We start from the raw sequence: 24165 nt of genomic DNA, 5'->3' as shown, positions 1-24165 counted from the left end.
CTAGGAGAGTGGCAACCACAATCGCCATGTCCAAGCCTCCAGCCTGGGGCACCTGGAAGCTCCAGCTGTGATGCCCGCGGGTTTTTCGTGGTGGACCTGGAGGCCTGAAGAAGCCGCCCTCGCATCCACAGAGCCTTGAGAGGGGACTGACGCGCCTGGTTGGATCCCTGATTTCAGCACCCTGCCCTTCTGGGTGTCGCGCCTCCCGGTGTTGCCTGCACCTTGCAGTGGGCACACGTGTCCTTCCCACCCCGCCCTTCGACCTCGCCCCAGCCGGGCCTCAGGGCACGCGGAGCTCGTGGGTGAGCGCAGGGCCTGAGGGGGCGGGGCGCTAGCGTTATATTTGGCGCCCGCAGCAGCGCGTGTGCCTGGACAGGTTTTCCCTCCGCAGGCGCCGGCAGCCAGGGCGCCTCCGCCCAAGCTGACTCCTCTCTCTCCCTCTCCGACCCCGGCAGGCCCCAGAGGTGATTCTGCCTGCACGATGTCCTCCTTCCTGGAGACGAGCTCTTCGCAGGCGCCACATCGCCAGCAAAAAGAGAAAGAAAAAAAGAAAAGAAAAAGCAGAAGAAGCGGCCAAGGAAGGGGGCCTTAGCGGCGTTGGGCATCATCTCGGCCACGGGAGGGCGCCCTATGACAGCGGCGGGGTTTCCAACAGAGACTACAGCCTCGCAGTGTCCAAGGAAGAAGCCCAGGCCAGCCCTGCCAGGGGACCTTGAGGCATGGAGCTCGCGGGGACCCCTAGCCCAACCTCCGGTCTGGTCCCCAGGAACAGCAAGCAGCAAGCAGCAAGCAGGGCGGGCTGCAGCCCCAGAGCAGCAGAATCAAGGTAGGTAGGAGACCCGCGTCCCTCTTTGGACTGGTTCTGCCTCCCCCCCCCCCCCCCACCTGGTCCCCCTGTCCTGGGAAAGCAGTGGCAGAAGGAGGCAATGCAAAGTGAGCCCATTGGGTAGGGGGAGGGAGGGTTCAGGGATGTATGGAGAGCTGAAGCAGGGATTGGAAAGCCTATGGCATTGGGAAAGAGTGTAGAGGTGCTCTGGAGTGTGCATGAGAGCTGTGCTCTGACATCCCCAGAGCAACTTGGGGCTGTCACCTCTCTCCAGATTGACTTAGAATTAAATGACCTGTACCTGCCAGGGCAGGACAGGCTTTTCAGAGGCAGCTTATCCTGGTGGCACACTCCCTGTAATGTTTCTATTGTATGTTAAAGGATGGGGATCATGGGAATATATTTTCTTGAAACCTCAGGCAATTTATGCAGATTACAGTTCTGCCTAATTTAATTCTTTCCTGCCTGCTATGAGCAGGCCCCCAGATCAGCAAGTTCCTTTGGAATGGTTTTGCTTGTTTTTGTTTATTGTCCATGGTGCTGATTAGAAAGCCATGAATTGTTTTGTGAATTTTAAATTTCAAGAGGTGGCACCCAGAGTTTATGGTGGTTTCCTTCACACATTGCAGTGTAGTTGCAGCATAAAAACGTACTTCTTGTGACAAGAAGTGGAAAAAGAAAGTTGATGAGCTAAGAAAAGTAGAGCCTTGAGCCAGATCAACCATTTGGCTTCCTCAAATATGGAGCAAGCATGGAATGTGGCTTTTTCAGAATCGAGGGGGTTTTTAGGATTGGGCAGTGAATGCTGTCTGGGGCTAACCCGTCCCTTTTGTGGCTGACAACCCTTAGGAGAAGGTCAGAATGTGCCAACAGCACAGAGTGGGCACTGGTGGTGTTTGAACTCAGCAGTGCTCAGGAACTGTGAAAGTTTCTCTGTTATCACCCTGGAGCCATCTAGTGAAATAGACCACTGTGATGCTGTGTAAGAGGCCGTTGTGAGGGCTGGAGAGATGGCTCAGTGGGTAAGAGCACCAAGTGTTCTTCCAGAGGTCCTGAATTCAAATGCCAGCAACCACATGGTGGCTCACAACCGTCTGTAAGGAGTACTGATGCCCTCTTCTGGTGTGTCTGAAGACAGATGCATTGTCTCACATATAAATAAATAAATCTTACAAAAGATTGTCATCTACTGCAGTTTCTATGTGGACAGGGCACAGTTAAAGGGATTAAAGATCAAGTACATTGTCTGTCTTTAAAGATCAAGTGTATCTCCTAACTTTTAAACCAAGAAATGTAGTGTCTTTTTTGCTGCTTGTGTAGCTTTTCGTGATGTATCTTTTCTCCTATTACGTCGTTTGTTTCCATGATAGTTGTTTTCAAGTATATATGATTATCGCTCCTATTTGCAGAGCTATTCAATATTTTCATTGGTTAAACATTTGTGGTGAATTTACATTGTGATATCAGTAAAATGCTATGTGAAAATTTTAGAGAATATACCGGTTTGGGTAATTTTAATAACCTTTGCCCTCAAGTGGTGGCCTGTTTTCACATTGAAAAGACTGGAATTCATTACCATCCATAGCAGGATTGATAGGGAAGCACAATGGACAGCAACAGTGTTGTTCCCTTTGACAGTTGTGGGAGCCAAGAAAGAAGTGTGACTTGCTTTTTGTGATTTACCAAATCAAGACTCAGTATCATTACTATAGAAGCCCATGGAAAAAATGATGAAGTTTTCAGAAATCACCAGTTGAAGAAATGGTGGTTTTGCTTATATTGAATTCTGAGTTTCAAAGTTATGTTTCATTTTTCTTTATTCCTTAATGAGGCTTTTTATTAAGTTTTTTATTCACCATTACACACTTAGATGCACAGTGCTAGGATCGTAGTAGGTGCTCATTAAATCACTGATCATTGGGGAGGAGAAATGATAAGAAAGTATGTATTTTCTGTAAGTTCTGTTAGTTTTGGGAACAGGTGGTTTTAGGTTTACCATCATACTTTGGTATCTTGTCCCACATAAGACAACTTGACAGAACCCCCTTTCTGGCCATTATGTTCAACTTATTTTTCTCTTAATCATTCTTGAAAATCATGGAAGTAGTGTGGAAAATTGATTGTACCTGCAGTATAGCAAAAAAGCCCAGTCTAGATAGGAAGCAGTTATGTTTCTCCATGAGCTGATGTCTTAAAACATCTAGATTTTAGGAATTTGGTGTTGTGTTTTCTAAACATACATCTTACAGCATTCAGATAACATCGTGATAGAATAAAGGAATCTTTTGATTTAGCACCAAATTCCCTAAAGCAATGACTACTGCACAGCTCTCTTGGCCATATGAATAGCCGAAATTATATTTCACTCTTTTAAAGAAAGTAATGAAAGCACTGAAGGTTAAAGAAGAGCCCATGGGAAAAGTTTGCTGTGGTGTTTCTCTTTGGTTTCTTGTGCTCTTTCTAGGGAATGACTTTAAGAAGTCAGGGCGACCGGTCAGGTGGTCAGTGTGGTCAGGCAGTCATGAGCAGATGGTTAAGCGATGTGCTAGGGCCCCATAGGCCAGTGAGCCCAGCTGAGAAGCAGAGTCTGGCCAGTGAGCCTAGCTGAAGAGCAGAGGCTAGCCAGTGAGCCTAGCTGAAGAGCAGAGGCTAGCCAGTGAGCCTAGCTGAAGAGGAGAGGCCAGCCAGTGAGCCTAGCTGAAGAGCAGAGGCTAGCCAGTGAGCCTAGCTGAAGAGCAGAGGCTAGCCAGTGAGTCTGACTGAAGAGCAGAGGCTAGCCAGTGAGCCTGACTGAAGAGCAGATGCTAGCCAGTGAGCCCAGCTGAAAAGCAGAGTCTAGTCAGTGAGCCAGGCTGAAGAGCACAGGCTAGCCAGTGAGTCTGACTGAAGAGCAGAGGCTAGCCAGTGAGCCAGGCTGAAGAGCAGAGGCTAACCAGTGAGCCTGACTGAAGAGCAGAGCTAGTCAGTGAGCCTAACTGAAGAGCAGAGGCTAGCCAGTGAGCCTGACTGAAGAGCAGAGGCTAGCCAGTGAGCCTGACTGAAGAGCAGAGGCTAGCCAGGGAACCTGACTGAAGAGCACATGGTAGACAGTGAGCCTGACTGAAGAGCAGAGGCTAGCCAGTGAGCCTGACTGAAGAGCACAGGCTAGCCAGTGAGCCAGGCTGAAGAGCACAGGCTAGCCAGTGAGCCTGACTAAAGAGCAGAGGCTAGCCAGTGAGCCAGGCTGAAGAGCAGAGGCTAGCCAGTGAGCCTGACTGAAGAGCACAGGCTAGCCAGTGAGCCAGGCTGAAGACTGAAGAGCAGTGATTTTAACCTTTATTTATAAGTTCTTCCGTTTTCCTAAAATTTCTACAAAGGTTTGCCTCCATAAAGGTTGACTTATAAGGTTCTCCTTGCTCTCTTCTTATCTCCTTTCCTCTTGCTCTTATGACACAATAATTTCCTTACTCTCAATGCCTTACTCTCAACGCTAGGCCTTTACTTCTAAGTTCTTCTTGAGTTCTGTTCTCTTCAGTTCAGTTCTGTCTAAAAAGCTTTCTCTCTCTTTGTCCTCAATATTTGTATATCTTTCTGAACACAGCATCACATGGTGAAAAGTTCACCACAAGTTTGCACAGGAATTCAAATCATAAGTTGGATAATGAGTTTACGACAGAGAATGTTTACATTCATATCCATCAAGAGTAATCATCAGGATAAACCGTCACCATCTGTCACTGGCTCTGCATGTTCATGGAGAGTTAAAAGCTGTAATTTTTATGAGAAAAGAATAAGTGAAATTGCCTATAGGCAAATCCAGTCAATTATTAATGTAAAGTCCTTGCACCTATAGTAAATCATTAGTTCTCTATTTATGAACTTTGGTTAATTGGTTTATACCCTCTTAGCATGGGTTCTAATTTGTAGATGCCTGCTTGGTATTGCAGAAGCAATTCACTCATGAAACTTTAAGAAGGAAGAGTTCTCAATGCAATTTTGATTACCAGAGAAAACATAATAGCTGTCCCATTATAAAGGAGCTTAAAATTACTAATCTAATTTTAGGAACTCTTATAGAATCATCATAAGAATTAAGAAATCATCTATTTGTCTGTACATCATCACGCCAAGACAATACATCTTCGTTGCTCTGTGGTGATCTGCTCAAAAGAGTGGGGTAAAGAGCATGACAAATACAGAGGCAGATACTTGCAGCCAACCATTCAGCTGAGAGCAGGGTCCACAATGGAGGAGTAAGAGAAAGGATTGAGGGAGCTGAAGGGGTTTACAGCCCCATAAGAACAACACTAAGAAACACCCAGAGCTCCCAGGACTTAAAGCACCATCCAAAGAGTACACATGGATGGACCCATGGCTACAGCTGCATATGTAGAAGAGGATGGCCTTCTTGGGCACAAATGGGAGGAGAAGCCCTTGGTCTTGTCAAGGCTTGATGCCCCAGTGTAGGGGAAACCAGAACAGGGAGGCAGATAGGCCTGGGTGTTTGGGTGGGTGTGGTAACACCCTCACAGTAGAAGGGGGAGGGGGTTTTATAAGGGGTTTTGTGGAAACCAGGAAAACGGATAACATTTGAAATATAACAAAAGCCCTCTCTGGGGAAGGGACAGCGGATAAGCTGCTCTGAGCCCCTACTTCCCTGCTGCCTCCCTTTGATCGAGACTGTGGTACATGGTGTCAGCCTGGGACTCTCCATGGGCTGCTGCTGGCACTGGTCCTGGCGTTCATGGCCAAGAGCATGATGAGCAAGGAGCACATGGTTTGTCCTGATTCAGAGCAGGGCGAATGGCCACCAGAGAATAAGCACAGCTTCCTGTACGATCCTGAGGTCTTCCTGGGCAAGGAGGACTCCAAGACCTTTGATAGCTAATCCTGAACGAGAGCAGGAGAGGCTGGGGAAAATTGTTGATCCAATCGACAGTGATGAAGGCAGCCTTGTTACTACTGAGGACCTGAAAGTTTGGATCAAACAGGTACAGAAAAGATACATCAACTAAAATGTGGCTAAACTCTGGAAGGATTATGATAGGGACATAGATGAAAAATCTCCTGGGAAGAATACAAGCAGGCTACCTATGGCTACTACCTGGGAAACCTTGCTGAATTCTAAGATAGCTCTGATCATCACAAGTTTAAAAAGTTGCCTCCACGAGATGAGAGGAGGTTTAAGGCCTTGACGGTCACCTGACAGCTACTCAGGACTGGTTCATTGCTTTTGTGCACTAAGAGGATTTAGAACATATGAAGGAGTTTGTAGTTCTGGAAACACTGGAGAATATCAACAAGAACAGGGATGGTTTTGTGGACCAGGATGAGTACATTGTGGACATCTTTTTCTCACGAGGACAATTGCCCTAAGACAGACTGGGTTTTGTCTGGGGAGCAGTTCAATGATTTCCCAGATCTGAACAAGGATGGGAAACTGGATTAGGATGAGATTCACCACTGGATCCTCCCTCAGGACTATGACCATGCACAGGCTGAGGCCCAGCATCTGGTGTATGAGTCAGATAAGAACAAGGATGAGATGCTGACCAAGGAGGAGATTGTAGACAACTGGACCATGTTTGTGGGAAGCCATGCCACCAATTACAGGGAAGATCTTACCAAAAATCATGATGATCTTTGAAAGAAACTCATCCTCATGTGGCCAACAGTCACATGCTTTCTACGGATATTCTGGTTGATTGCTATATTTGTCAAGTATATAGCAGTTGTGTCCCTAAACAATAAGAAACCTTTCTAAAGCTCAAAAAAATCATACATTGCACCACGAACAATAATAGTAGTAGATTTAAACACGCCACTTTCATCAATGGACAGATCAGGGAAACAGAAATTAAACAGAGACACAGAAAGACTAACAGGTTATGAAACAAATGGATTTAACATATATTTATAGAACCCACCACCCTAAAACCAAAGGATATACCTTCTTATCAGCATCTCATGGTACCTTCTCCAAAATTGACCATATAATCGGTCACAAAACAAGCCTCAACAGGTACAGGAAGATAGAAATAATCCCATGCCTCGTATCAAAAAACCACGGACTAAGGCTGCTGATCAATAACAACAAATAGGACAGAAAGCCCACATATACATGGAAGTTGAAGTCAATGACAACTTGGTCATTGGAGACATAAGAAAGAAATTAAAGACTTCTTAGAATTTAATGAAAATTAAGATACAACATACCCAAACTTATGGGACACAATAAAAGAAGCGCTAAGAGGAAAACGCCTAGCTCTGTATGCCTGCAAAAAGAAACAAGAGAGAGCAAATGTCAGCAGCTTGACAGCACACCTAAAAGCTCTAGAAAAAATTAAATAAGCCCTAGATGTGTAGAAGGCAGGAAATAATCAAATTCAGGGCTGAAATCAAACAAGAAGAAACAAAACCGAGCATCAAAAGAATCAGCAAACCCACGAGCTGGTTCTTTGAGAAAATCAACAAGATACATAAACGCTTAGCCATATTAACCAGAGGTCACAGAGAGTATATCCAAATTAATAAAATCAGAAATAAAAGGGAGACATAACAACAAAATCTGAAGAAATTAAAAAGATCATCCGATCCTACTACAAAAACATATATTCAACAAAACTGGAAAATGTGGAGGAAATGGACAATTTTCTATATAGATACCAGGTACCACAGTTAAATCAGGAACAAATAAACCATCGAAACAACCCCATACTCATAAAGAGATAGAAACTGTTATTAAACATCTCCCATCCAAAAAGAGCCCAGGACCAGATGGATTTAGTGCAGAATTCTATCAGACCTTCATAGAAGACTTCATACCAATACTGTCCAAACTATTCCGCAAAATAGAAACAGACAGAGCACTACCAAACTCCTTCTATGAAGCCACAATTACTCTTATACCTAAACCACACAAAGATACAACAAAGATAGAGAAATTCAGACCTATTTTATTTATGAATATTGATCAAAATGCTCAATAAAATTCTTGCAAACTGAATCCAAGAACACATCCAAACAATCATCCATCATGGTCAAGTAGGCCTCATGGCAAGGATGCAGGCATGGTTTAATATACGGAAGTCCATCAACGAAATTCATCATATAAACAAAGTCAAAACCACATGATCATTTCATTAGATGCTGAGAAATCATTTGACAAAATTCATTACTCTTTCATTAATAAAGTCCTGGAAAGATCAGGAATTGAAGGCCTGAATCTAAATATAGGAAAATGCAAAATACATCAAACCTGTACCTAACATCAAACTAAACTTAGAGTATTGAAGGAATCCCACTAAAATCAGGGACTAGACAAGGCTGCCCACTCTTTCCCTACTTAAGTACAATATGGTACTTAACGTCCTAGCCATAGCAATCAAACAATGAAAGTAGGTCAAAGGGGAAAAATTAGAAGGGATGAAGTCAAAACACTAATATTTGAAGATGATATGATAGTCTACTTAAACAACACCAAAATTCTACCAGAGAACTACTTAACCTGATTAACAACTTCAGCAAACTGTCCGAGTATCAAATTAACCCAAACAATTCAGTAGTCTTCCTCTACTCAAAGGGTAAACAGGCTGAGAAAGAAATTAGGGAAATGACACCCTTCACAATAGTCCCAAATAATATAAAATAACTTGCTGTTACTTGAACCAAGCAAGTAAAAAATATGTATGACAAGAACTTCAAATCTCTGAAGAAGTTGAAGAGGTCTCAGAAGATTGAAAGATCTCCCATGCTCATAGATTGGCAGGATGAAAATGGTAAAAAATGACCATTTTGCTAAAGGCAATCTACAGATTCAATGCCATCACCAATAATATTCCTACTCAATTCTTTATAAAGGTAGAAAGTGCAATTTGCTGTCATTTGGTAGAACATAAAACCCAGGATAGCAAAACTATACTCAACAATAAAAGAACTTCTGGGGGAATCACCATCTCTGACCTCAAGCAGTATTACAGAGCAATAGTTTGTATGGTATTGGCATTCAGACAGGCAGATCAGTGGAACATAATTGAAGACACAGAAAAGAACCCACACACCTATGGTCATTTGATCTTTGTCAAAGGAGGTAAAACATCCAATGGAAGAAAGATAGTATTTTTAACAAATGGTGCTGATTCAACTGGAGGTCAACATGTAGAAGAATGCAAGTTGACCCATTCTTATTGCCCTGTACAAAGCTTAAGTCCAAGTGGATCAAGGACCTCCACATCAAACCAGATACACTAAAAGTAATGGATAAAAGGTAGGGAAGAGTCTCGAAGACATGAGCACTAAGGAAAATTTCCTGAACAAAATACCAGTGGCTTATGCTTTAAGATTGAGAATCGACAAATGGGACCTCATAAAACTGAAAAGCTTCTGTAAGGCAAAGGACAGTGTCATTAGGACAAAACGGCAACCCACAGATAGGGAAAAAATCTTTACCAGTCCTGCATCTGATGGAGGGCTTATATCCAAAGTATACACAAAACAGAAGAAGTTAGAGTACAGAGAGCCAAACACCCCTGTTAATAAATGGGGTTTGGAGCTAAAGAAAACATTCTCAGCTGAGGAATATAGAATAGCTGAAAAGCACCTAAAGAAATGCTCAATATCCTTAGTCATCAGGGAAATGCAAATCAAAGCAACCCTAAGAATCCGCCTCACACCAGTCAGGATGTCTAAGATCAAAAACTCAGGTGACAACAGATGCTGGCGAGGATGTGGAGAAAGAGGAACACTCGTCCATTGTTGCTGGGATTGCAAACTGGTACAAGAACTCTGGAAATCAGTCTGAACGTTCCTGGAAATTTGGACATTGCACTACCTGAGCACACAGCTATACCAGTCCTGGGCATATACTCAAAAGATGCTCCAACATACAATAACACATATGATCCACTATGTTCATAGCAGCCTTATTCATAATAGCCAGAAGCTGGAATGAACCCAGATGCCCTTCAGCAGAGGAATTTATTCGAAAAATGTGGTACATCTACACAATGGAGTACCACTCAGCTATCAAAAACAATGATTACGTTCAATTCATAGGCAAATGGAAAGAACTAGAAAATATCATCCACAGTGAGGTAATCCAATCACAGAAAAACACACTTGGTATGCTGTTGGGAGCGATGGCCTTGAAGCCATCCATTATTGATGTTATTATTATGGTTAGCATTAAGTATGACTGGGTTCATGGAAAATCCCCAGCCAGATGCGGAAGACTAATACAAATGTGGTGGTCAAGATGAATAATCATATGATAACGTCTGACATTAATATACCCAATGTCATGACCTGTAACCTTTCTGAAAAACCAACATCCTGCTGACTAATAGATATGACAAACCTGTGACCTTTCTGACAACCTGTCAACATCAGCCGATTCCCTGACCACAGGAATATTGTGTCCTTGGCGTGGGTAAATGTTTCTTACTTCTCTCCTCTCTCTGTTATCCATTTTATGGTACAAATTCAGCCTTGGGGAAAAATAAAATTGTCGCCTTGATCAGACTCTTGTCTTGGAGTCCTTCTTCACATCTCTTGTCCCTCATTCTCTTCCAGGTACTCAGCACCCCTCATTGACAATATGCACTCATTGATAAGTGGATATTGACCAAAACCTCAAATTACCCAAGATGCAATCTACAGATCTCAGGAAACTCAAGAAGAAGGATGACCAAAGTGCAGATGCTCCCACTCCTTCTTAAAATGGGGAACAAAAATATCCATAGGAGGGGATATGGAGGCCAAATCTAAAGCAGAGAGCAAAGGAACAGCCATTCAGAGCCTGCCCCACATGTGGCCCATATATATACAGCCACCAAAACTAGGTAAGATTGATGAAGCTAAATGTGCTTACTGAAAGGGACCAAATTTGCATCTCCCCTGAAAGACACATCCAGAGCATGTCAAATAAAGAGGTCATTGCTAGCAGTAAACTAATGAACTGAGAACAGGACGCCCTTTATTGGAATTAGAAGAAGGATTCAAAGAGCTGAAGGGCTTGCAACCCCATAAGAACAGCAATGCCAACCAAATAAACCACTAGCAAAAGACTATACGTGGACTGACCCAGGGGTCCAACTGCTTATGTAGGAGAGAATAGCCTTGTTGGGGCACCTGTGGAAGGGGAAGCCCTTTTTCTTAACAAGGTTGGACCCTGGGTGCAGGGAAATGTCCGGGAAGGGGTTTCTAAGTGGCGTGGATTGGGGGACCATACATATGGGAGAGGGCACGGCAGGGGGACTTATGGAACAAAAGCTGGGAAAGGGAATAACATTTGAATAAAACATATATCTATTTAAAAAACTGAAATTTAAAAAAATGATACTAATACCAAAAAATAATCAAAAAAATGTGAATAAGAAAGATATTTTAGGTTTTGGAAAAAGATGAATGCCAGGTATTTGAAAAACTGTATGACCATGGTAAACACTTTAATATACTTGAGAAATTTTTTACATGTTAATGAACTGCATCTTTTTTTTAAATAGTGAATGGAAATACAGTCCCTTCCTGGCTGTGAGGCTGGGGATCCAGATGTAGTGGAATTCATTATTTGTTGGTCCTGAACCTTTGAGTCTGCTTCTAACTCAGCTTATGCCAAGGAAACTAGGCCAGGGTGATATCTAAGCCATTGACCAAACTATCTGGACTAACAATCACAGGTGAAATTCCACCTTGTAAATGGGAGGAGAGGAATAAAAGATACCTTTAAGGATTTAAAAAAGATGAAATGTACCCAAAAAAATCCAATAAAAAAGTTTAAAATAAAAATAACTTAGGAAATACAAAATACTGGGGTGCCATTCCACAATCGTGATGTGTTTCTTCTGTGATAGCTTACAGGTTAATTTACTTCTCCATGACTGTTTTCTTATTTCAAAGTAAGTAATGGCATCGTCTGTGGAGTGATGGTGTGAACAAAAGCTTTGCCGAACTTGAATAATCGATCCCTCCTGAGCATGTGCTTAACATTCTAAGCACAGGGAAATTTCCTGAGGGGATTAAAAAACAAAATCCAAACATAAAACAGGAACAACAACGATGTAAAAACATTCTGCACTCTGGGTATGAAGGCATGTTGCAACTTTAATCAGCTTTGTAGGTATTTCTAATAAACACACAAGAAACAAAAATCCTATCACAGTCCTAGCAGTTGCATCCAACAAAGAGAGAGCTGTGAGGTAGTGCGTACTGCTTCTTTCACCAGATACCCCTGGGCCTCAGGCCTGCACCCAGTGAGCTGGACCAAGAGCAGCCAGGTTGAAATTCCTGCTGCCATGGCAGGATTCTGCAGGAACATTTCCCTTTGACAACAAGGAACCTGTGTGGAGGAGACCTCTTGGTGAGTCTTCAAGGACTCTTAAGTGTCTTATTCTACAGGGAGACCCTGCCAGGTCTTTGGCAAGGCCAGCCAGTTGTTTTGGGAAGTCTCTGGTCCTGTGGCAGAGGGTGAGGAATGACAGAAAGAATGGCAGCTCCACTGAGAGCAAAGGATAACCCTTCTAGGCCTATGACCTCCTAATTAATTTATCTTCTCACCTGATGCCTATTCACATTTTCTTACTATCATACAACTGTGATCTTGATGAGCAGCTGGTCTCTTGTTTTCTTAATCAGTTCTTTGTTGTCACAGACGTTTTTAACTTACTCCAGCCCCTGAGACTTACTCATACCTTCTGTATGCAGTAGGACCCTTGGTGGGCCTGTCATCTCAAAATTAGAAGGTTCGGTAATCCAAAAGATTGGACTCCAGTTTACCTCAGGCTAGGAAAGAAGTCAGCCACCATTAGTAAAAGAGCAAGGGAAAAATTACATAGGAAAAAGAAGTGGCTTAATCAGTAGAAAAGATCCTCAACTTCTAAGGCCTGCACATCTGCACCCCTCTCTTCTGAGCTTTGCATAGTGATGTATAACTCCAGATGGTAGTAAAAGGCAGAGTTCTTCCCAGAAAGGTCAAACATGATTTTCACTCTTACATCTGTGAGGTTGGGTGGCATTATAGCACACATTCAGGTGGAATTATAACACCTAGGATAAGAAGACAGAATCCACATATCACAATGCCAAATGGACACCCTCCTGAACTTATGGACCCATTGACAAAACCATTGCCTCTTGTGTACCATCTGGATGAAGTACCAAGTTCACAGACAGTTCTTCACCAACTTCCCAAACCAGCGAACTGGAGCATGAAGAAAGCCAAGTCCAAGGCATTCAAAACCAGCATCCTCACGAATGCCACCAGGAAAGGCTTTGGTAAAAGAAGGGAGGTACTGAGACAGTTGGCCCTCATACACTCAGAGAAGACTGTGCCAGGAGAATTGGGGAAGGATTGTGGGAGAGTAATCAGGTATCAGTAGTCAAGAAAAAAAAATATAAATAGAAATAAAATAAAGATCTTTAACAAAATGGGACATAATGTATTGCTGAACTAACTCTACTCTGTTTACACTTGCACATGCTTTAACATCTACACTCATTTACATATACTATGTATACAGCAAAGATTAATGTAGAAGAGAACAGGCAGATCAAAGATCCATTGTTCCCTCACATCTATGTGGCTCTGCTTCCCTTTATCAGGACTATGGAGGCCTCTGCTCATCCAGGTCTCAGGGCTCAACCAAAATGCAGTCCCCTATGATCTCTGGCCAAGTGCTCTTCTGTTCCCAGTAGAACTCTGCCTCAGGCTGCAGAGGCACTGAAGGGTTCACCTTCAAGGTACAACCACTCTTTCAGTCTTTCCAGGCTCTCTGTTACTCAACTGGAGGCTTCAGCAGAGGCCTTTCATCTCAATAACAGAAGTTTACCTGATCCAAAACATAGGGAAGCCATCCTACACTCCTGATTGGTTGGTTACCTGAGACCAAACAACATAGCTCTCTTCTGTATGCCTGTTTTCCTGATTTGAAAGTAAATATTGTGTGCATCTGTGGTGTTGGTGGTAAGAAAAAATCCTTAACATGAATAACAGGACCATGCAGAGCATGGCTTTACATTCTATGTACAAATTGAATATCTAGATGGAATTACCAAAGAAAACAATAAGAATCCTAACAACAATTACAGAAATAATGAAATGAAATAAAACAAAAACAAAAGCAAAAACAACAATACTTTGTGGGTGCTGGAATTTAAGGCATGTATTAATTTTGACCAGCTTTGTAGGTATTTCCAAATAAAAGCAAACAAACAAACAAACAAACAGCCTTATTAAAAGTGCTGCAGGTGCAGGAGAGAGAGGTGGGAGATGTCCTGTGCTGCTGCCCCCATGCTGTGATTCTGCAGCAACAACTTCCTTGGGAATAGGAACCTGTATGCAGTGGGATCCCTTGCTGGGCCTGTCATCTCAAAAAGAGGGGCTTCCCTAATCCCAAACCTTGGAGTCCAGTTGACTTCAGGCCAGGAATGAAGTCAACCATCATTAGTGAAAGAGCAAGGGAAAAATTACATAGGAAAAAATATGTGCCTTAATCAGAAAAGATCCTCAACTTCTAAGGCCTCCACAATCTCCACCCCTCTCTTCTGAGCTGTGCATAGTGATGTTGTATAACTCCAGATGGTAGTAAAAGGCAGAGTTCTTCCCAGAAAACTCATACATGATTTTCACCCTGACATCTGTGAGGTGAGGTGGCATCATATCACAGAGTCAGCACACCCAGGATAAGGACACAGAAGCCACAGATGACAATGCCGAATGGACTCCCTCCTGAACTTATGGACCCATTAAAATTGAGGTTTAGCCTAACCTTAGGCCATTCCACTCCCTGCCCATCCGCCTGAGTTTTATGTTTGCTCTGAGTAAAAGATCAGCGTGTAGCCCCAAATATCCTCATGATTGGACTTGGAAATTCAGGAAGAACGATATTGGAGAAGGGATGGCTATGTGGTTACAATGTGGTAACACAAGGTCCAGGTTGACGTTTGCTCACTGATGTCCGATTTCACTGTCTTGTTATATTTGAGAAAGGGAGGATGTCCAACTTAATATATAAAAGGTACAGAAATTTATTATTTTATATATGCCCTGTAGTTGATCCCTATGTTTCAAGAAAAAAGGAGTTTTTATTCTAAAAAAATAAGATAATAGACCATTGATTTTGTGAAATACATGGATATGTAAATAAAAACAATGTCAACTGTCAAGGACTGCACAGTAAGCAAATATTTCCAGGTTTTATACACTCAGAGGTCTAGAAGAAACATATTGGCCTCCATAAAAAGGAAAACCTTAGGAATCGAAATGTGTGTCACATGCATTGTCTCGAGTAGTAGATTTACTTTTAAGAAAAAACTCCCTCTTCCTTGGTCCCTAGAGATTTGGGTGCTAAGAAAAATCTGTTCTCTCATTCAGGTTGTAAGCAGCCCTCCCCAGCAAAAGCACTGTTGAGTTCTAATGATGCACAGAGAAACATCTAGCTTAGCAATAGAGGTTGCCAAATGCTATTCCCAGTGATGTATGAGAGACTGGAGGAAAGGGTCCGCACAGAAATTGATCAATTTTTGGAGAGCTAGTTAGCAGGTAGGTCATAGAACTTCCCAGTGGCATCATCAGTAAGCCCTTCACTGGACAATCTATTGTATCTAAGAGATGCCTAGAATCTTCTGTGATGTCACCAGTGTTGTGGTGACACCAACTGCCTTTGGGTTATTCCTTCAGTTCCCTTTGGGTTCACAAACAGGCATGTTTCGCCAGCCGCTCAGGCTATTTCAGAAGGAAAGTGTTGATCAAGGAGAGACCACACCAAGGCTGAAGGAAGATGACCTCCTCTCATCTTCCTTGGAAGGAAGGAAATCATTCTGGGGAAGGCTTGGTGAGTCCTGGGCAGAGTTGGGGAACATCCTCAAGGAGGTATGTTTGAGATGTGCCTTCTAAGATTAGGCCTTACAAGCAGGAGCCTTGGGATTTCTCAAAGGCAAACCAAGAGTCAGGAGTTCCTGATCTTTAATTTGAGAGAAAGCCAGAAAGTGGTAAGCCTTCAGTTTCTTTTCTGGAAGCTTTTTAATTGTGAGTGTCAATGCATGGCAGGAGGAGGCACAGTGAGATTAAAAATGTGACCATCCATGGTTGGGAGTTGAAGCATTTCTTCCTCTAGATTACTGTAGTTTACATAAGTCTCTGATGGTGAGAACAAGGAAGGATGCAACCCGAGAAATGAATTGAGTTCTCAGACACTTTGGGCTGGAACACAGATGATTAGAGCTTGATGGAGCTAAGCATTATGAACTCCAGGATTAATTGCACCACATCTGATATGAGATAATATTATCCCAGATGTTTATGTCTCAGTCAGGTTATACTATTCAGGGTGAGGGGTCCTGTAATAGTGAATGTGGCACGAGTATGGCATTAGAGGTTGGGAAGAGGGACATAGCTTAAGAATCCACCTTTAAGAAAGCTTTTCTGCTCTTTAAGGGATTCACCCAGTCTCTACCATTTCCCCTTCCTCACCTCCTTTTCGGATTCAGAATGATCTTTTCTGCCCATGGGCCACCAAATATGCAAATTCACTTGGGTTTATCTATTTACAGGTTTTGGTAGGAAGGCATCATCCCAAAATGTCATCAGTAAGCAAGAGGAGTGTTTAAAGGAACTGGAGGAACTTAAATTTGAAATCCAGAAGTGTCAATTCGAGAGGGATGAATTTTATCAAATCCTGGACCTTTATATCTATGATAATTGGGACCACAGGTAGTCATTATGGCCAGTAACCTGTTCACTGTCTTGTGCTTTCTCTCTGCTAACCCAAGATTTCCTCTTAGCACAAGAGAGGTTTACCTCTCATCCTGGATTTTAAGGAGATTTGGAAGGCATTTGCTTGTGAGACAAGCTAGGTCCTGTGTGTTTAGGGTCAACCTCTTTTGTACTTGACCCTGAGCTCCTTGGATTAGCATTGGTTCTGTCAGCAGCTGGAAGGACCTGGTCACACTTGCTGCCTCTAAGTGAGGGGATGAAATGCCTGCACGTCATCCCTCTTTTCCTCTAATTTTTTTCATTATACACTGATTCTATGGCACCTCCATGCATGTAGTTGGGATTCTGCTTGTGTTTGTATATTGATTGGTATGTAAGTATGTGAAAGTGTTTGTGGGTATTAAGCTCTCGGTCAGGGAGTCTGAGGAGTTTCATGGGATCTTAGGATATGTCTGATGGACAGTTTGCAGGTCATGATAGTGGGGATGCCCACATGGATCAACTGAGCACTTTGCATCTTCTGTTTACTTAGGTGGTAGATAGGACCCTCCTGAGGGAAGGAGGGGTTACAAATCCTCTACCCTGTCAAAGTAGTTATTCCCTCTGAGAATTCATGGAACAATAGGAACAAGGTTTGAGAATCCCTGTTTTCAAAACAAAAGAAATATCATCACAACTATCTGTTAGACCCAAGCCACTGCAGTACAGTTGGTCTTGGGGGAACCATATCTCCACAGTCTTAGAAAATGTCCATATTTCAAAATAACTCTTTGCTGATTTGCGTAGAAATATTTCCTTGAAAGAATTGTTGTTGGAGTCTCACTGTTGTGTTTTTGCTCTGGTCTTTGTGTTTGCCACATTCTTCCCTCCCCCCACATTTCTTAAATTTCAATTTTTTATTGGGTTTTTTTAATTTACAATTCACTTAATTCTGAAATCCTGAGTTCAGATGGTTATTTTTTTCTTGGGCCATGCCCCACAACAGGCTGGATGTCGAATTCCCAATACTTCAATCCGAACATGAGATGAGAATGATGGCTATGCAAATGATGACCAGTTCAATAAGTGAGGCCATGGAGAGGTACAAGGAGCTCATACAAGTGAACAGTTCCTACCGGTGAGTCGCTGACAGAGATGAGAACCCAGCACTAGGCAGGGAATGCTCCTGTCCTGTATGACATTGAACCAAAGTCAGGGCACTGGTTCTGTAGTGTCTGACTTTTAACAAGAAGCCTGCCTCCTGGCAAGGGTCTTATGTTTGTAGCTCTTGGACTCAGTTGTCCTACATGTGAAGGCTATAGAAGACCCTCCAATTGTTATTTCCCCCGTTAAGGATCCTCTAGATAGAAAAGGTTTGCACCATGATGGGAATATCAATCAACTCTGAATCTCTAGGACTCTGACAGAAGATTTAAAGATCTGTGATCCATGAGAAACACATGGAAAGATTGTATAGCTATTGGGACTTCAATTACCCCTCAGAGGGGATTTCCCCACTACGTGAAGATGGTTTTAGCATATCATGGACATATAAGCACCCATATGGACCATTTCTTCTTCCTGGATTTATATAAACCGTCTTAGTGTCAGGATTATCAGAAGTACTTTGATTCATGTTGAATGTGGATTCTGGATTTGACCTCCTCTAATTGGTGCTAACTTGTATAGTGTGGCTCTGTTCTGGGGATGTCTGGGGATGAGGGATTCCTTGAAGGGATGATTTGACTTGCAAGAGTGACAGGCAAATAGAAGCTGGCTGGGTTTACCATTTTTTGTTTGTGGTTCAGCATCAGGCACTCCCAGCTTCTGCGTGAACAAACTCAATTGAAGAACAATATACAGATTTTGCTGAATGAGAACAGAGAACTGCTGGTGGAGCAGACTGAACGGCCAGCATCCTGTGTGGAGGCAAAGAGGCTCTGTGAAGAGGCCGGAATGAACATCTGTGTCCCCAGTGCAAAGGAACAGCAGGTAGGATTAGGCCTCCAGGTCAGGTTGTCCTCAGGTCTTTCCATAAACATAGACAAACCAATGTAACTGTCTATTGACTGATCCATGTCCTGACCTAGGTCTCATCCAAGTGTTCATTCATGTGATGGTTTACAAGGCTTTCTGTGGAGATAGCCCCTCTTCAGGAAACTGCATGTTTGGAAAGCGAATGCTCCTGCTCTTTGAGAATCTGCAGTTTATCAAGGGAGATGGGTTGATCACATATCACAGCACTACATGCCATGTGTGTGGAGGGTGCTATGTGGGAGCCCCTCTTTAGACTAGAACAGGGCTTTGAGGGATGAAGCAAAAGCCTGGAGCTCATTTTCATTACAGGGATCTTGTGAGACTCCAGGAAGTAAGTAGTTTTCGAGGAGGAGAGCCTGGTGGAAATGCCAAAGAAATGGTTCTCATTGTCATTTGTGGTGGCTTTTGTTCTTCCTCCCCTCATGTCCCTGTATATGAAAATGGTGACTTCATGCTTCATAGATCTTGGGTAACTACAGAGCCTGAGGAGCAGCATGTCAGTCCTGTCTTATTTGAGTGCTCCTGGAGAGTTCGTATGTGGGCCTTACAATCTGAAGCTGGATAGAAGAACAAGGATGTGGAAAAGGTTTCTCAAAGGCTGAGGGTTGGCATGAGAGATTTGAGACTTCAAGAACAAAGTTATCCGTATATACCCCCAATTCTCACCAAGAAAGGTGCATTGCTGTGCTGATCTGCATCTTAGGGAGCCTGCGGGGAGGCCAGTTCATGACATGCAGTTTTGTCCAGTCATTATCCAACTTCGTCCTTTAAGCCTAGGTCTCTCAACAAACATGAAGCTTCCTTTTTTTGTGCTGTCCAGCAGTCTTTGCATCACCGGTCCAGTTCCAGGTGGAGCCCTGTCTCTTATTTGTCTCAACACATTCTTAAACCATTCAACTATTTTCAAAATAAGGATTAGATTTCTTCACTTTACCTGAACAGAGGTATCCCCCGGGAAGATTCTGGATTGTCTTATTGGCTTCACCATGATCTTGCATGGAATCCTAGAGTGCATCCCTCTGCTGACATTGCTTTGCTGACTATATCATGGGCATGGCATTCTTTAAGGATAGATTCCCTCTCAATACTGTACACAGTGCTGCATTTCAGAAAAGTCAGGGTATGTTATTTCTTTAGCCTCCTTCTGACTGACATTGAGGTTGTTCTAACATCACATGAACTCTAATGTGATGAAAAGTTCCTGGTAAATGACCATGAGTCCCTGTCTTCTCTGATGGTTCCAAGGTCTTCTATGAAGGAAACAGGGTAGTTTTAGTGAGGGGCCTATGATGAGTCAACATAGAGCTTGATGGAGTCTTTTCCTAGAATCTCTCTCTTGGGAATTTGATGTTGTATTGTTTAGGCTATCTGTGCAGAACATGTAACTTACTTGTAAAACCAACAAGTATCTGCATAGAAAGGTTTCCTGAAGTGGAAATGAGTACAGGCCAGGGCAGCACAGCCTGCTTGAGTCTAAGAGACTTGTACACAGCATAGCTCCCACTAATTCCTCACTCAACAGGAAATGTGCTGCACAAGATCAAAGTTTTCATTTGTGCGTGCAAGTGAGTATCTGTGTATTTCTGTGTGTTTGTGTGTGTTTGTGTTTGCAGTAGTGAATGTGTTTCCCTCTATTTCCAAGTTTCATGAGAAAAGTACTCTAAGAGTTCACTTTACATCCATGAAACATGAAATACAGCTGCCCAGTCATTTGGCATCTCCATCCAGCTCTGTACAGCAAAAGGACACTTAAGGTATTAATTTATTCTGTTTTCAAAAATACCGTAACAGAATTATCTCGTGAAGTCTGGGGGAGGAGTGGGAAATATGTTCAAGTGAGTCGTGTTTCACAGTGGTAACAAATGGTACAGGCCTGGAGCTTGCAGGTCCCTTTTAGTTATGGTGTAAAAGAAGGACAATAAAGTCCTGTAGAAATGCAGCCCCCCCCCCAAAAAAAAGAAATGCAGCCCCCCAAAAAGAGGACACAAAAACACCTGTAAAGTTAGATTTTCAAGTGATTAGGGGTAAAACTACTGGTCTGCATTGAAATCCTTTGGAGCACATCAAAGGAAAGGAGTACAGGGAGGTAAGGGGGGCTTCTCTCTAAAATCCATGAGTTTATGCGGCTTCTCTGTTCTTTGTGAATGGTGAAAGCCCACTGGAAGGGTGTGTCACTCACTGTGTCTCCTCCAAGGTTGCTTTCCACATGGCCTGCTACCATTTCTCTCCAGCTACCTTGGCACACTACAGCTTCCGCTGGGAGTTTGGCTTGGATTTTATTCATTGAGAATTTGAGTTGCTTGGAGTTGTATTGTCATCCAGCAAAAGCCCCATAGCTATGCTGTGGTGCAAGAACAGGGCAGTGTCAGGAGCCCCTTTGGTGCACAGATAATCTAAAGCGCTCGCCTCTGTTATCTGTGTAGCATTCTGCAAGTGCTGTCAATCAACATCATTTTCTCTCCCTTAATTTCAGCCTCAATGGAGTTAGGAGAAATGATGAATTTCAGATGGGTCTGGGAGTGTAAGAACAGGTAGCCCTATGAGAAGCCATGTTCAGAAAGTGGAACAGAAGGTTTAGTTAGCCCAGTGATTCCACAACAAGGAGTAGGTGTTGCCATTGCAACTAGGGAGCATCAGTGTTGTAGTGGTCCCAGAGGAGCCCTGAAGGAGAATCTATCCAGATGTCCATCAGGCAAGGAGTAAAAGTGTACCATAGGGTGGAGCCCTTCCATAGATTCTGATTCAGTCTGAGAAAATCCATGCAAGCTTTTACGTACTTACTCAAAATATCTGTGGCACAATCACATTACGGGGAGAAAAATTGTTGATTTCGATCCTGGTTATGGAGATTTCCTATGATTCTAGCTTTGGGCATGAAGTCACTCAGGCTATGGTAAAGACAGCTCAGATTAGAGGAAGCTGCACACTTTGGGGAAAGTCTGAAACAGTGAACAAGAACAAGTCTAGTCTACCACCAACATATGATCCTTTGCTGGGGAACAAGACTGATCTACACAGCCCTGGGAACTAGCAAAGCAAGATTGGTAATAGGGAAAGAACCCTGAGTCTATGTCAGTTTATGAGAGGACAGCACATCACTGACTGAGCTGTCTATAGGCTCTATTCACTATGTACATATCCCACTCAACATTTGTTTTATGCCTCCAGCGTATACTGGGGAGTCTTTACATTAAGCATTAATGTTCAGGTAGGAACACAGGCTGGAAGAAGCCATTTGAATATCCTTTCCCTATATAAGTACCCGTTTTGGGTGAATGACCACCTACACGGATTTCAGCCTCAGGCAGCTAAAGAGCTACTCAGAGTATAGTTCTGGTACAGTTCATGTGAATTTTGCCCATGAAACAATATATATGATCCTCTGGATTTCTTGCTATGTTCTACTCCTTTCTTCCTGTGATCTCTCCGGAAAGATCTGAGGACATTTTCTCTTCTGTCCTCTCACAAATTGCCTTACACTAGCCATAGACTTACAGGGGTGCTGTTCTGTTTCTACATCACAATCACCTTTAATGTCCGTGTGTACGCTGGGAAGATTTGCATGGAGCACATTCTCAGTGATTACAGGATCCATGCAATTCCCATGGATTTGATGTGAGATGGCTTCTCTGTGCATTTGCAGGTACAGTGCTTAAAATGGAACCTAGGCAGGTTCCTTCACTGCAAACATAATCAGAACTTTCACCTCAATTCTAGGCATCTTCTCCAGAATGCATCCACATGGTATTGTAGGTTGCTCATCCCTCTCTTGAACTCAGATTCAGACATAGGTACAATGTTATTATTCAACATAATATATCTGGACCAGTGGAAAAATACGCTCATTTTTCTCTAAATTCCAATACAGTGTATAGTCCACAGTTCAAATTCTAGCAGTTTTAAAAGCTGAGATACAAATCCAAGAGCAGGTACTCTATGACACTTGGGGATGCAGGGACTGACCTCAGCTGACAGGTCATGCTGGATTGTCCAACTGAATAGAGCTGATGTAAGAGGGAGAGTTGAAAGACTGAACCCCCAGTGAACTAGACTGTGGGGGGGAGGGCAGCAATGGGGGGAGGGTTGGGAGGGGAACACCAATAAGGAAGGGGAGGGGGTAGGGGGATGTTTGCCCGGAAACCGGGAAAGGGAATAACACTCGAAATGTATACAAGAAATACTCAAGTTAATAAAAAAAAAAAAAGAGGGAGAGCTGAATTGACAACCACTCTCTAAACCTTTATTCCTTTGCTCTGCTAGGTCTGAAATTCTCCAGGAGAAACTCGAACAAGACACAAACCAGGGCAAGATCTCCCTTGGAGAGAAGTGCTACAGGAGGAGAACTCAGTGTGCACAGCAAATACACCACTATTGCATCTCATCTGTAATGTCCATAGCAATTGTGGACTGCATTTTCCTCCTTTAGTTTTATTTCTTTGGATTGAATAGGCCGTACTTTCACCTCCCCACCCTCCAGCAAGTGTAAACTTTTGGAGGGACTCAGAGAAGTGCTGATGCACATCAATCAAGAGGTGCTGGTCATCCAGAAAGACTGTGCACGTGTAAATGTGTACTTGTCCTGGTGGGTCATCCAGAAGAGTTTCATGGAGATCAGTTCACAACATTGGAAAGACTTTGAGATAAAGTCTGTAATATCATTTCTACTCAGTATTGGATGGCTTTGTCCTTAATACCCCCACTCCAACAAAACAGACCTACTTCCACTCCTCTTGGAAAGATTATTACCATCAGTAACTGCTTGTCTACTGTGTCTCCAAGGAAAGACACAGGCTATAAATCTATTCTGCAGAAGGAGCAGCAAAAAATGCTTAGCGCAGCTCCTCTATTTAAGTGTGGCTGAGTTTTGATTATTTTGGTTATTTGGTTTTCCTCCTATTCATTTGAAGTTTTGTTATTTATGTGTTGTTGTTTTGTTCATTTGGTTTTCTATTTTGATAAGGATATAGACTGTATATATTGACTACCTGCATCTGGTTACTATCATGTAAATTGGATGTATCCTGGTGAAAAAAAAGAGTAATCTCAAACTCTTCACTCTTAAGAACCTTCTTTATTGATCATTAGTGTCAACATCTGAAGTCCCACAGCTATCAGGGAGGGATGGATCTCTGCATTCTCATGGGGACTGGGCATCAAAATCACTTCCCAGTCAGACTGAGATTCAAAGGCAATTATACAGTCACTGTTCACTGTGTTCCAAACTCTGTGAATTTCAACTTCATATTGCATATATTACCCACTGTGTATGCTTACTGTCAAATATATAGTTACCTCTAAATTATACTCTGTGGATGAGAGTGTTGAACAAATTAATGGGATAAACATTAATTTCTCTGTAATATCTCCCAGGACATATAAACGTGGCATAAGGGAGTTTAAAGCAATCAGGAAGCCTGCACCCAAATCCCGTGGTGGAGAGTGCTGAACACCGAGGAATGCAGATACTCCTGATGCCACAGGACAGAAAGCCACTTCTGCCCAACTTTGCCCACATCTCTTGCCCAATATTAATCTGCATGATGCCTCTGGAAACAGGAATATAGGAGCAGTCAGTGGCAGGAACCTGCTTGGTTCAGCCTGGGTCCAGAACCAACCCAGGCCCTGAGCATATTTG

At 42.9% G+C, this 24165-nt stretch overlaps 1 protein-coding gene across 5 annotated transcripts; it reads left to right on the top strand.

Moving 5' to 3' along the window:
- The first annotated feature begins 366 nt into the window (after positions 1-366).
- On the top strand, positions 367-23834 carry LOC134480512 (uncharacterized). Of its 5 annotated transcripts, XM_087568602.1 has the most exons (7): positions 654-826; positions 10376-10644; positions 15502-15633; positions 16352-16511; positions 17500-17631; positions 18302-18485; positions 22791-23834. In XM_087568602.1, the coding sequence occupies exons 2-7, from the start codon at positions 10554-10556 to the stop codon at positions 22794-22796; spliced, it is 705 nt and encodes a 234-aa protein (XP_087424728.1). In that variant the 5' UTR covers positions 654-826; positions 10376-10553; the 3' UTR covers positions 22797-23834. The 5 variants fall into 5 exon arrangements, with proteins under 5 accessions (XP_087424729.1, XP_087424731.1, XP_087424728.1 ...); XM_087568601.1 differs by lacking the exon at positions 10376-10644; XM_087568603.1 differs by lacking the exons at positions 10376-10644; positions 15502-15633 and having other exon boundaries at positions 367-826.
- The last annotated feature ends 331 nt before the right edge of the window (positions 23835-24165 follow it).

Source organism: Rattus norvegicus, chromosome 9, assembly GCF_021556685.1.
Source record: "Rattus norvegicus strain SHRSP/BbbUtx chromosome 9, alternate assembly SHRSP_T2T, whole genome shotgun sequence".
Classification (NCBI taxonomy): domain Eukaryota; kingdom Metazoa; phylum Chordata; class Mammalia; order Rodentia; family Muridae; genus Rattus; species Rattus norvegicus.
Note: the sequence above shows the minus strand (reverse complement) of the source record. Positions and strands in the feature narration are given on the sequence as shown.

Bases quoted from the DNA above. Each gene is read 5' to 3' on its own strand.
- LOC134480512 (XM_087568602.1), top strand. From the start codon at position 10,554: ATGGAGGCCAAATCTAAAGCAGAGAGCAAAGGAACAGCCATTCAGAGC. The intron at 10,645-15,501 runs GTAAGATTGATG...GTTCACAAACAG, and splicing joins TATACAGCCACCAAAACTAG to GCATGTTTCGCCAGCCGCTC. The intron at 17,632-18,301 runs GTGAGTCGCTGA...TTTGTGGTTCAG, and splicing joins CAAGTGAACAGTTCCTACCG to CATCAGGCACTCCCAGCTTC.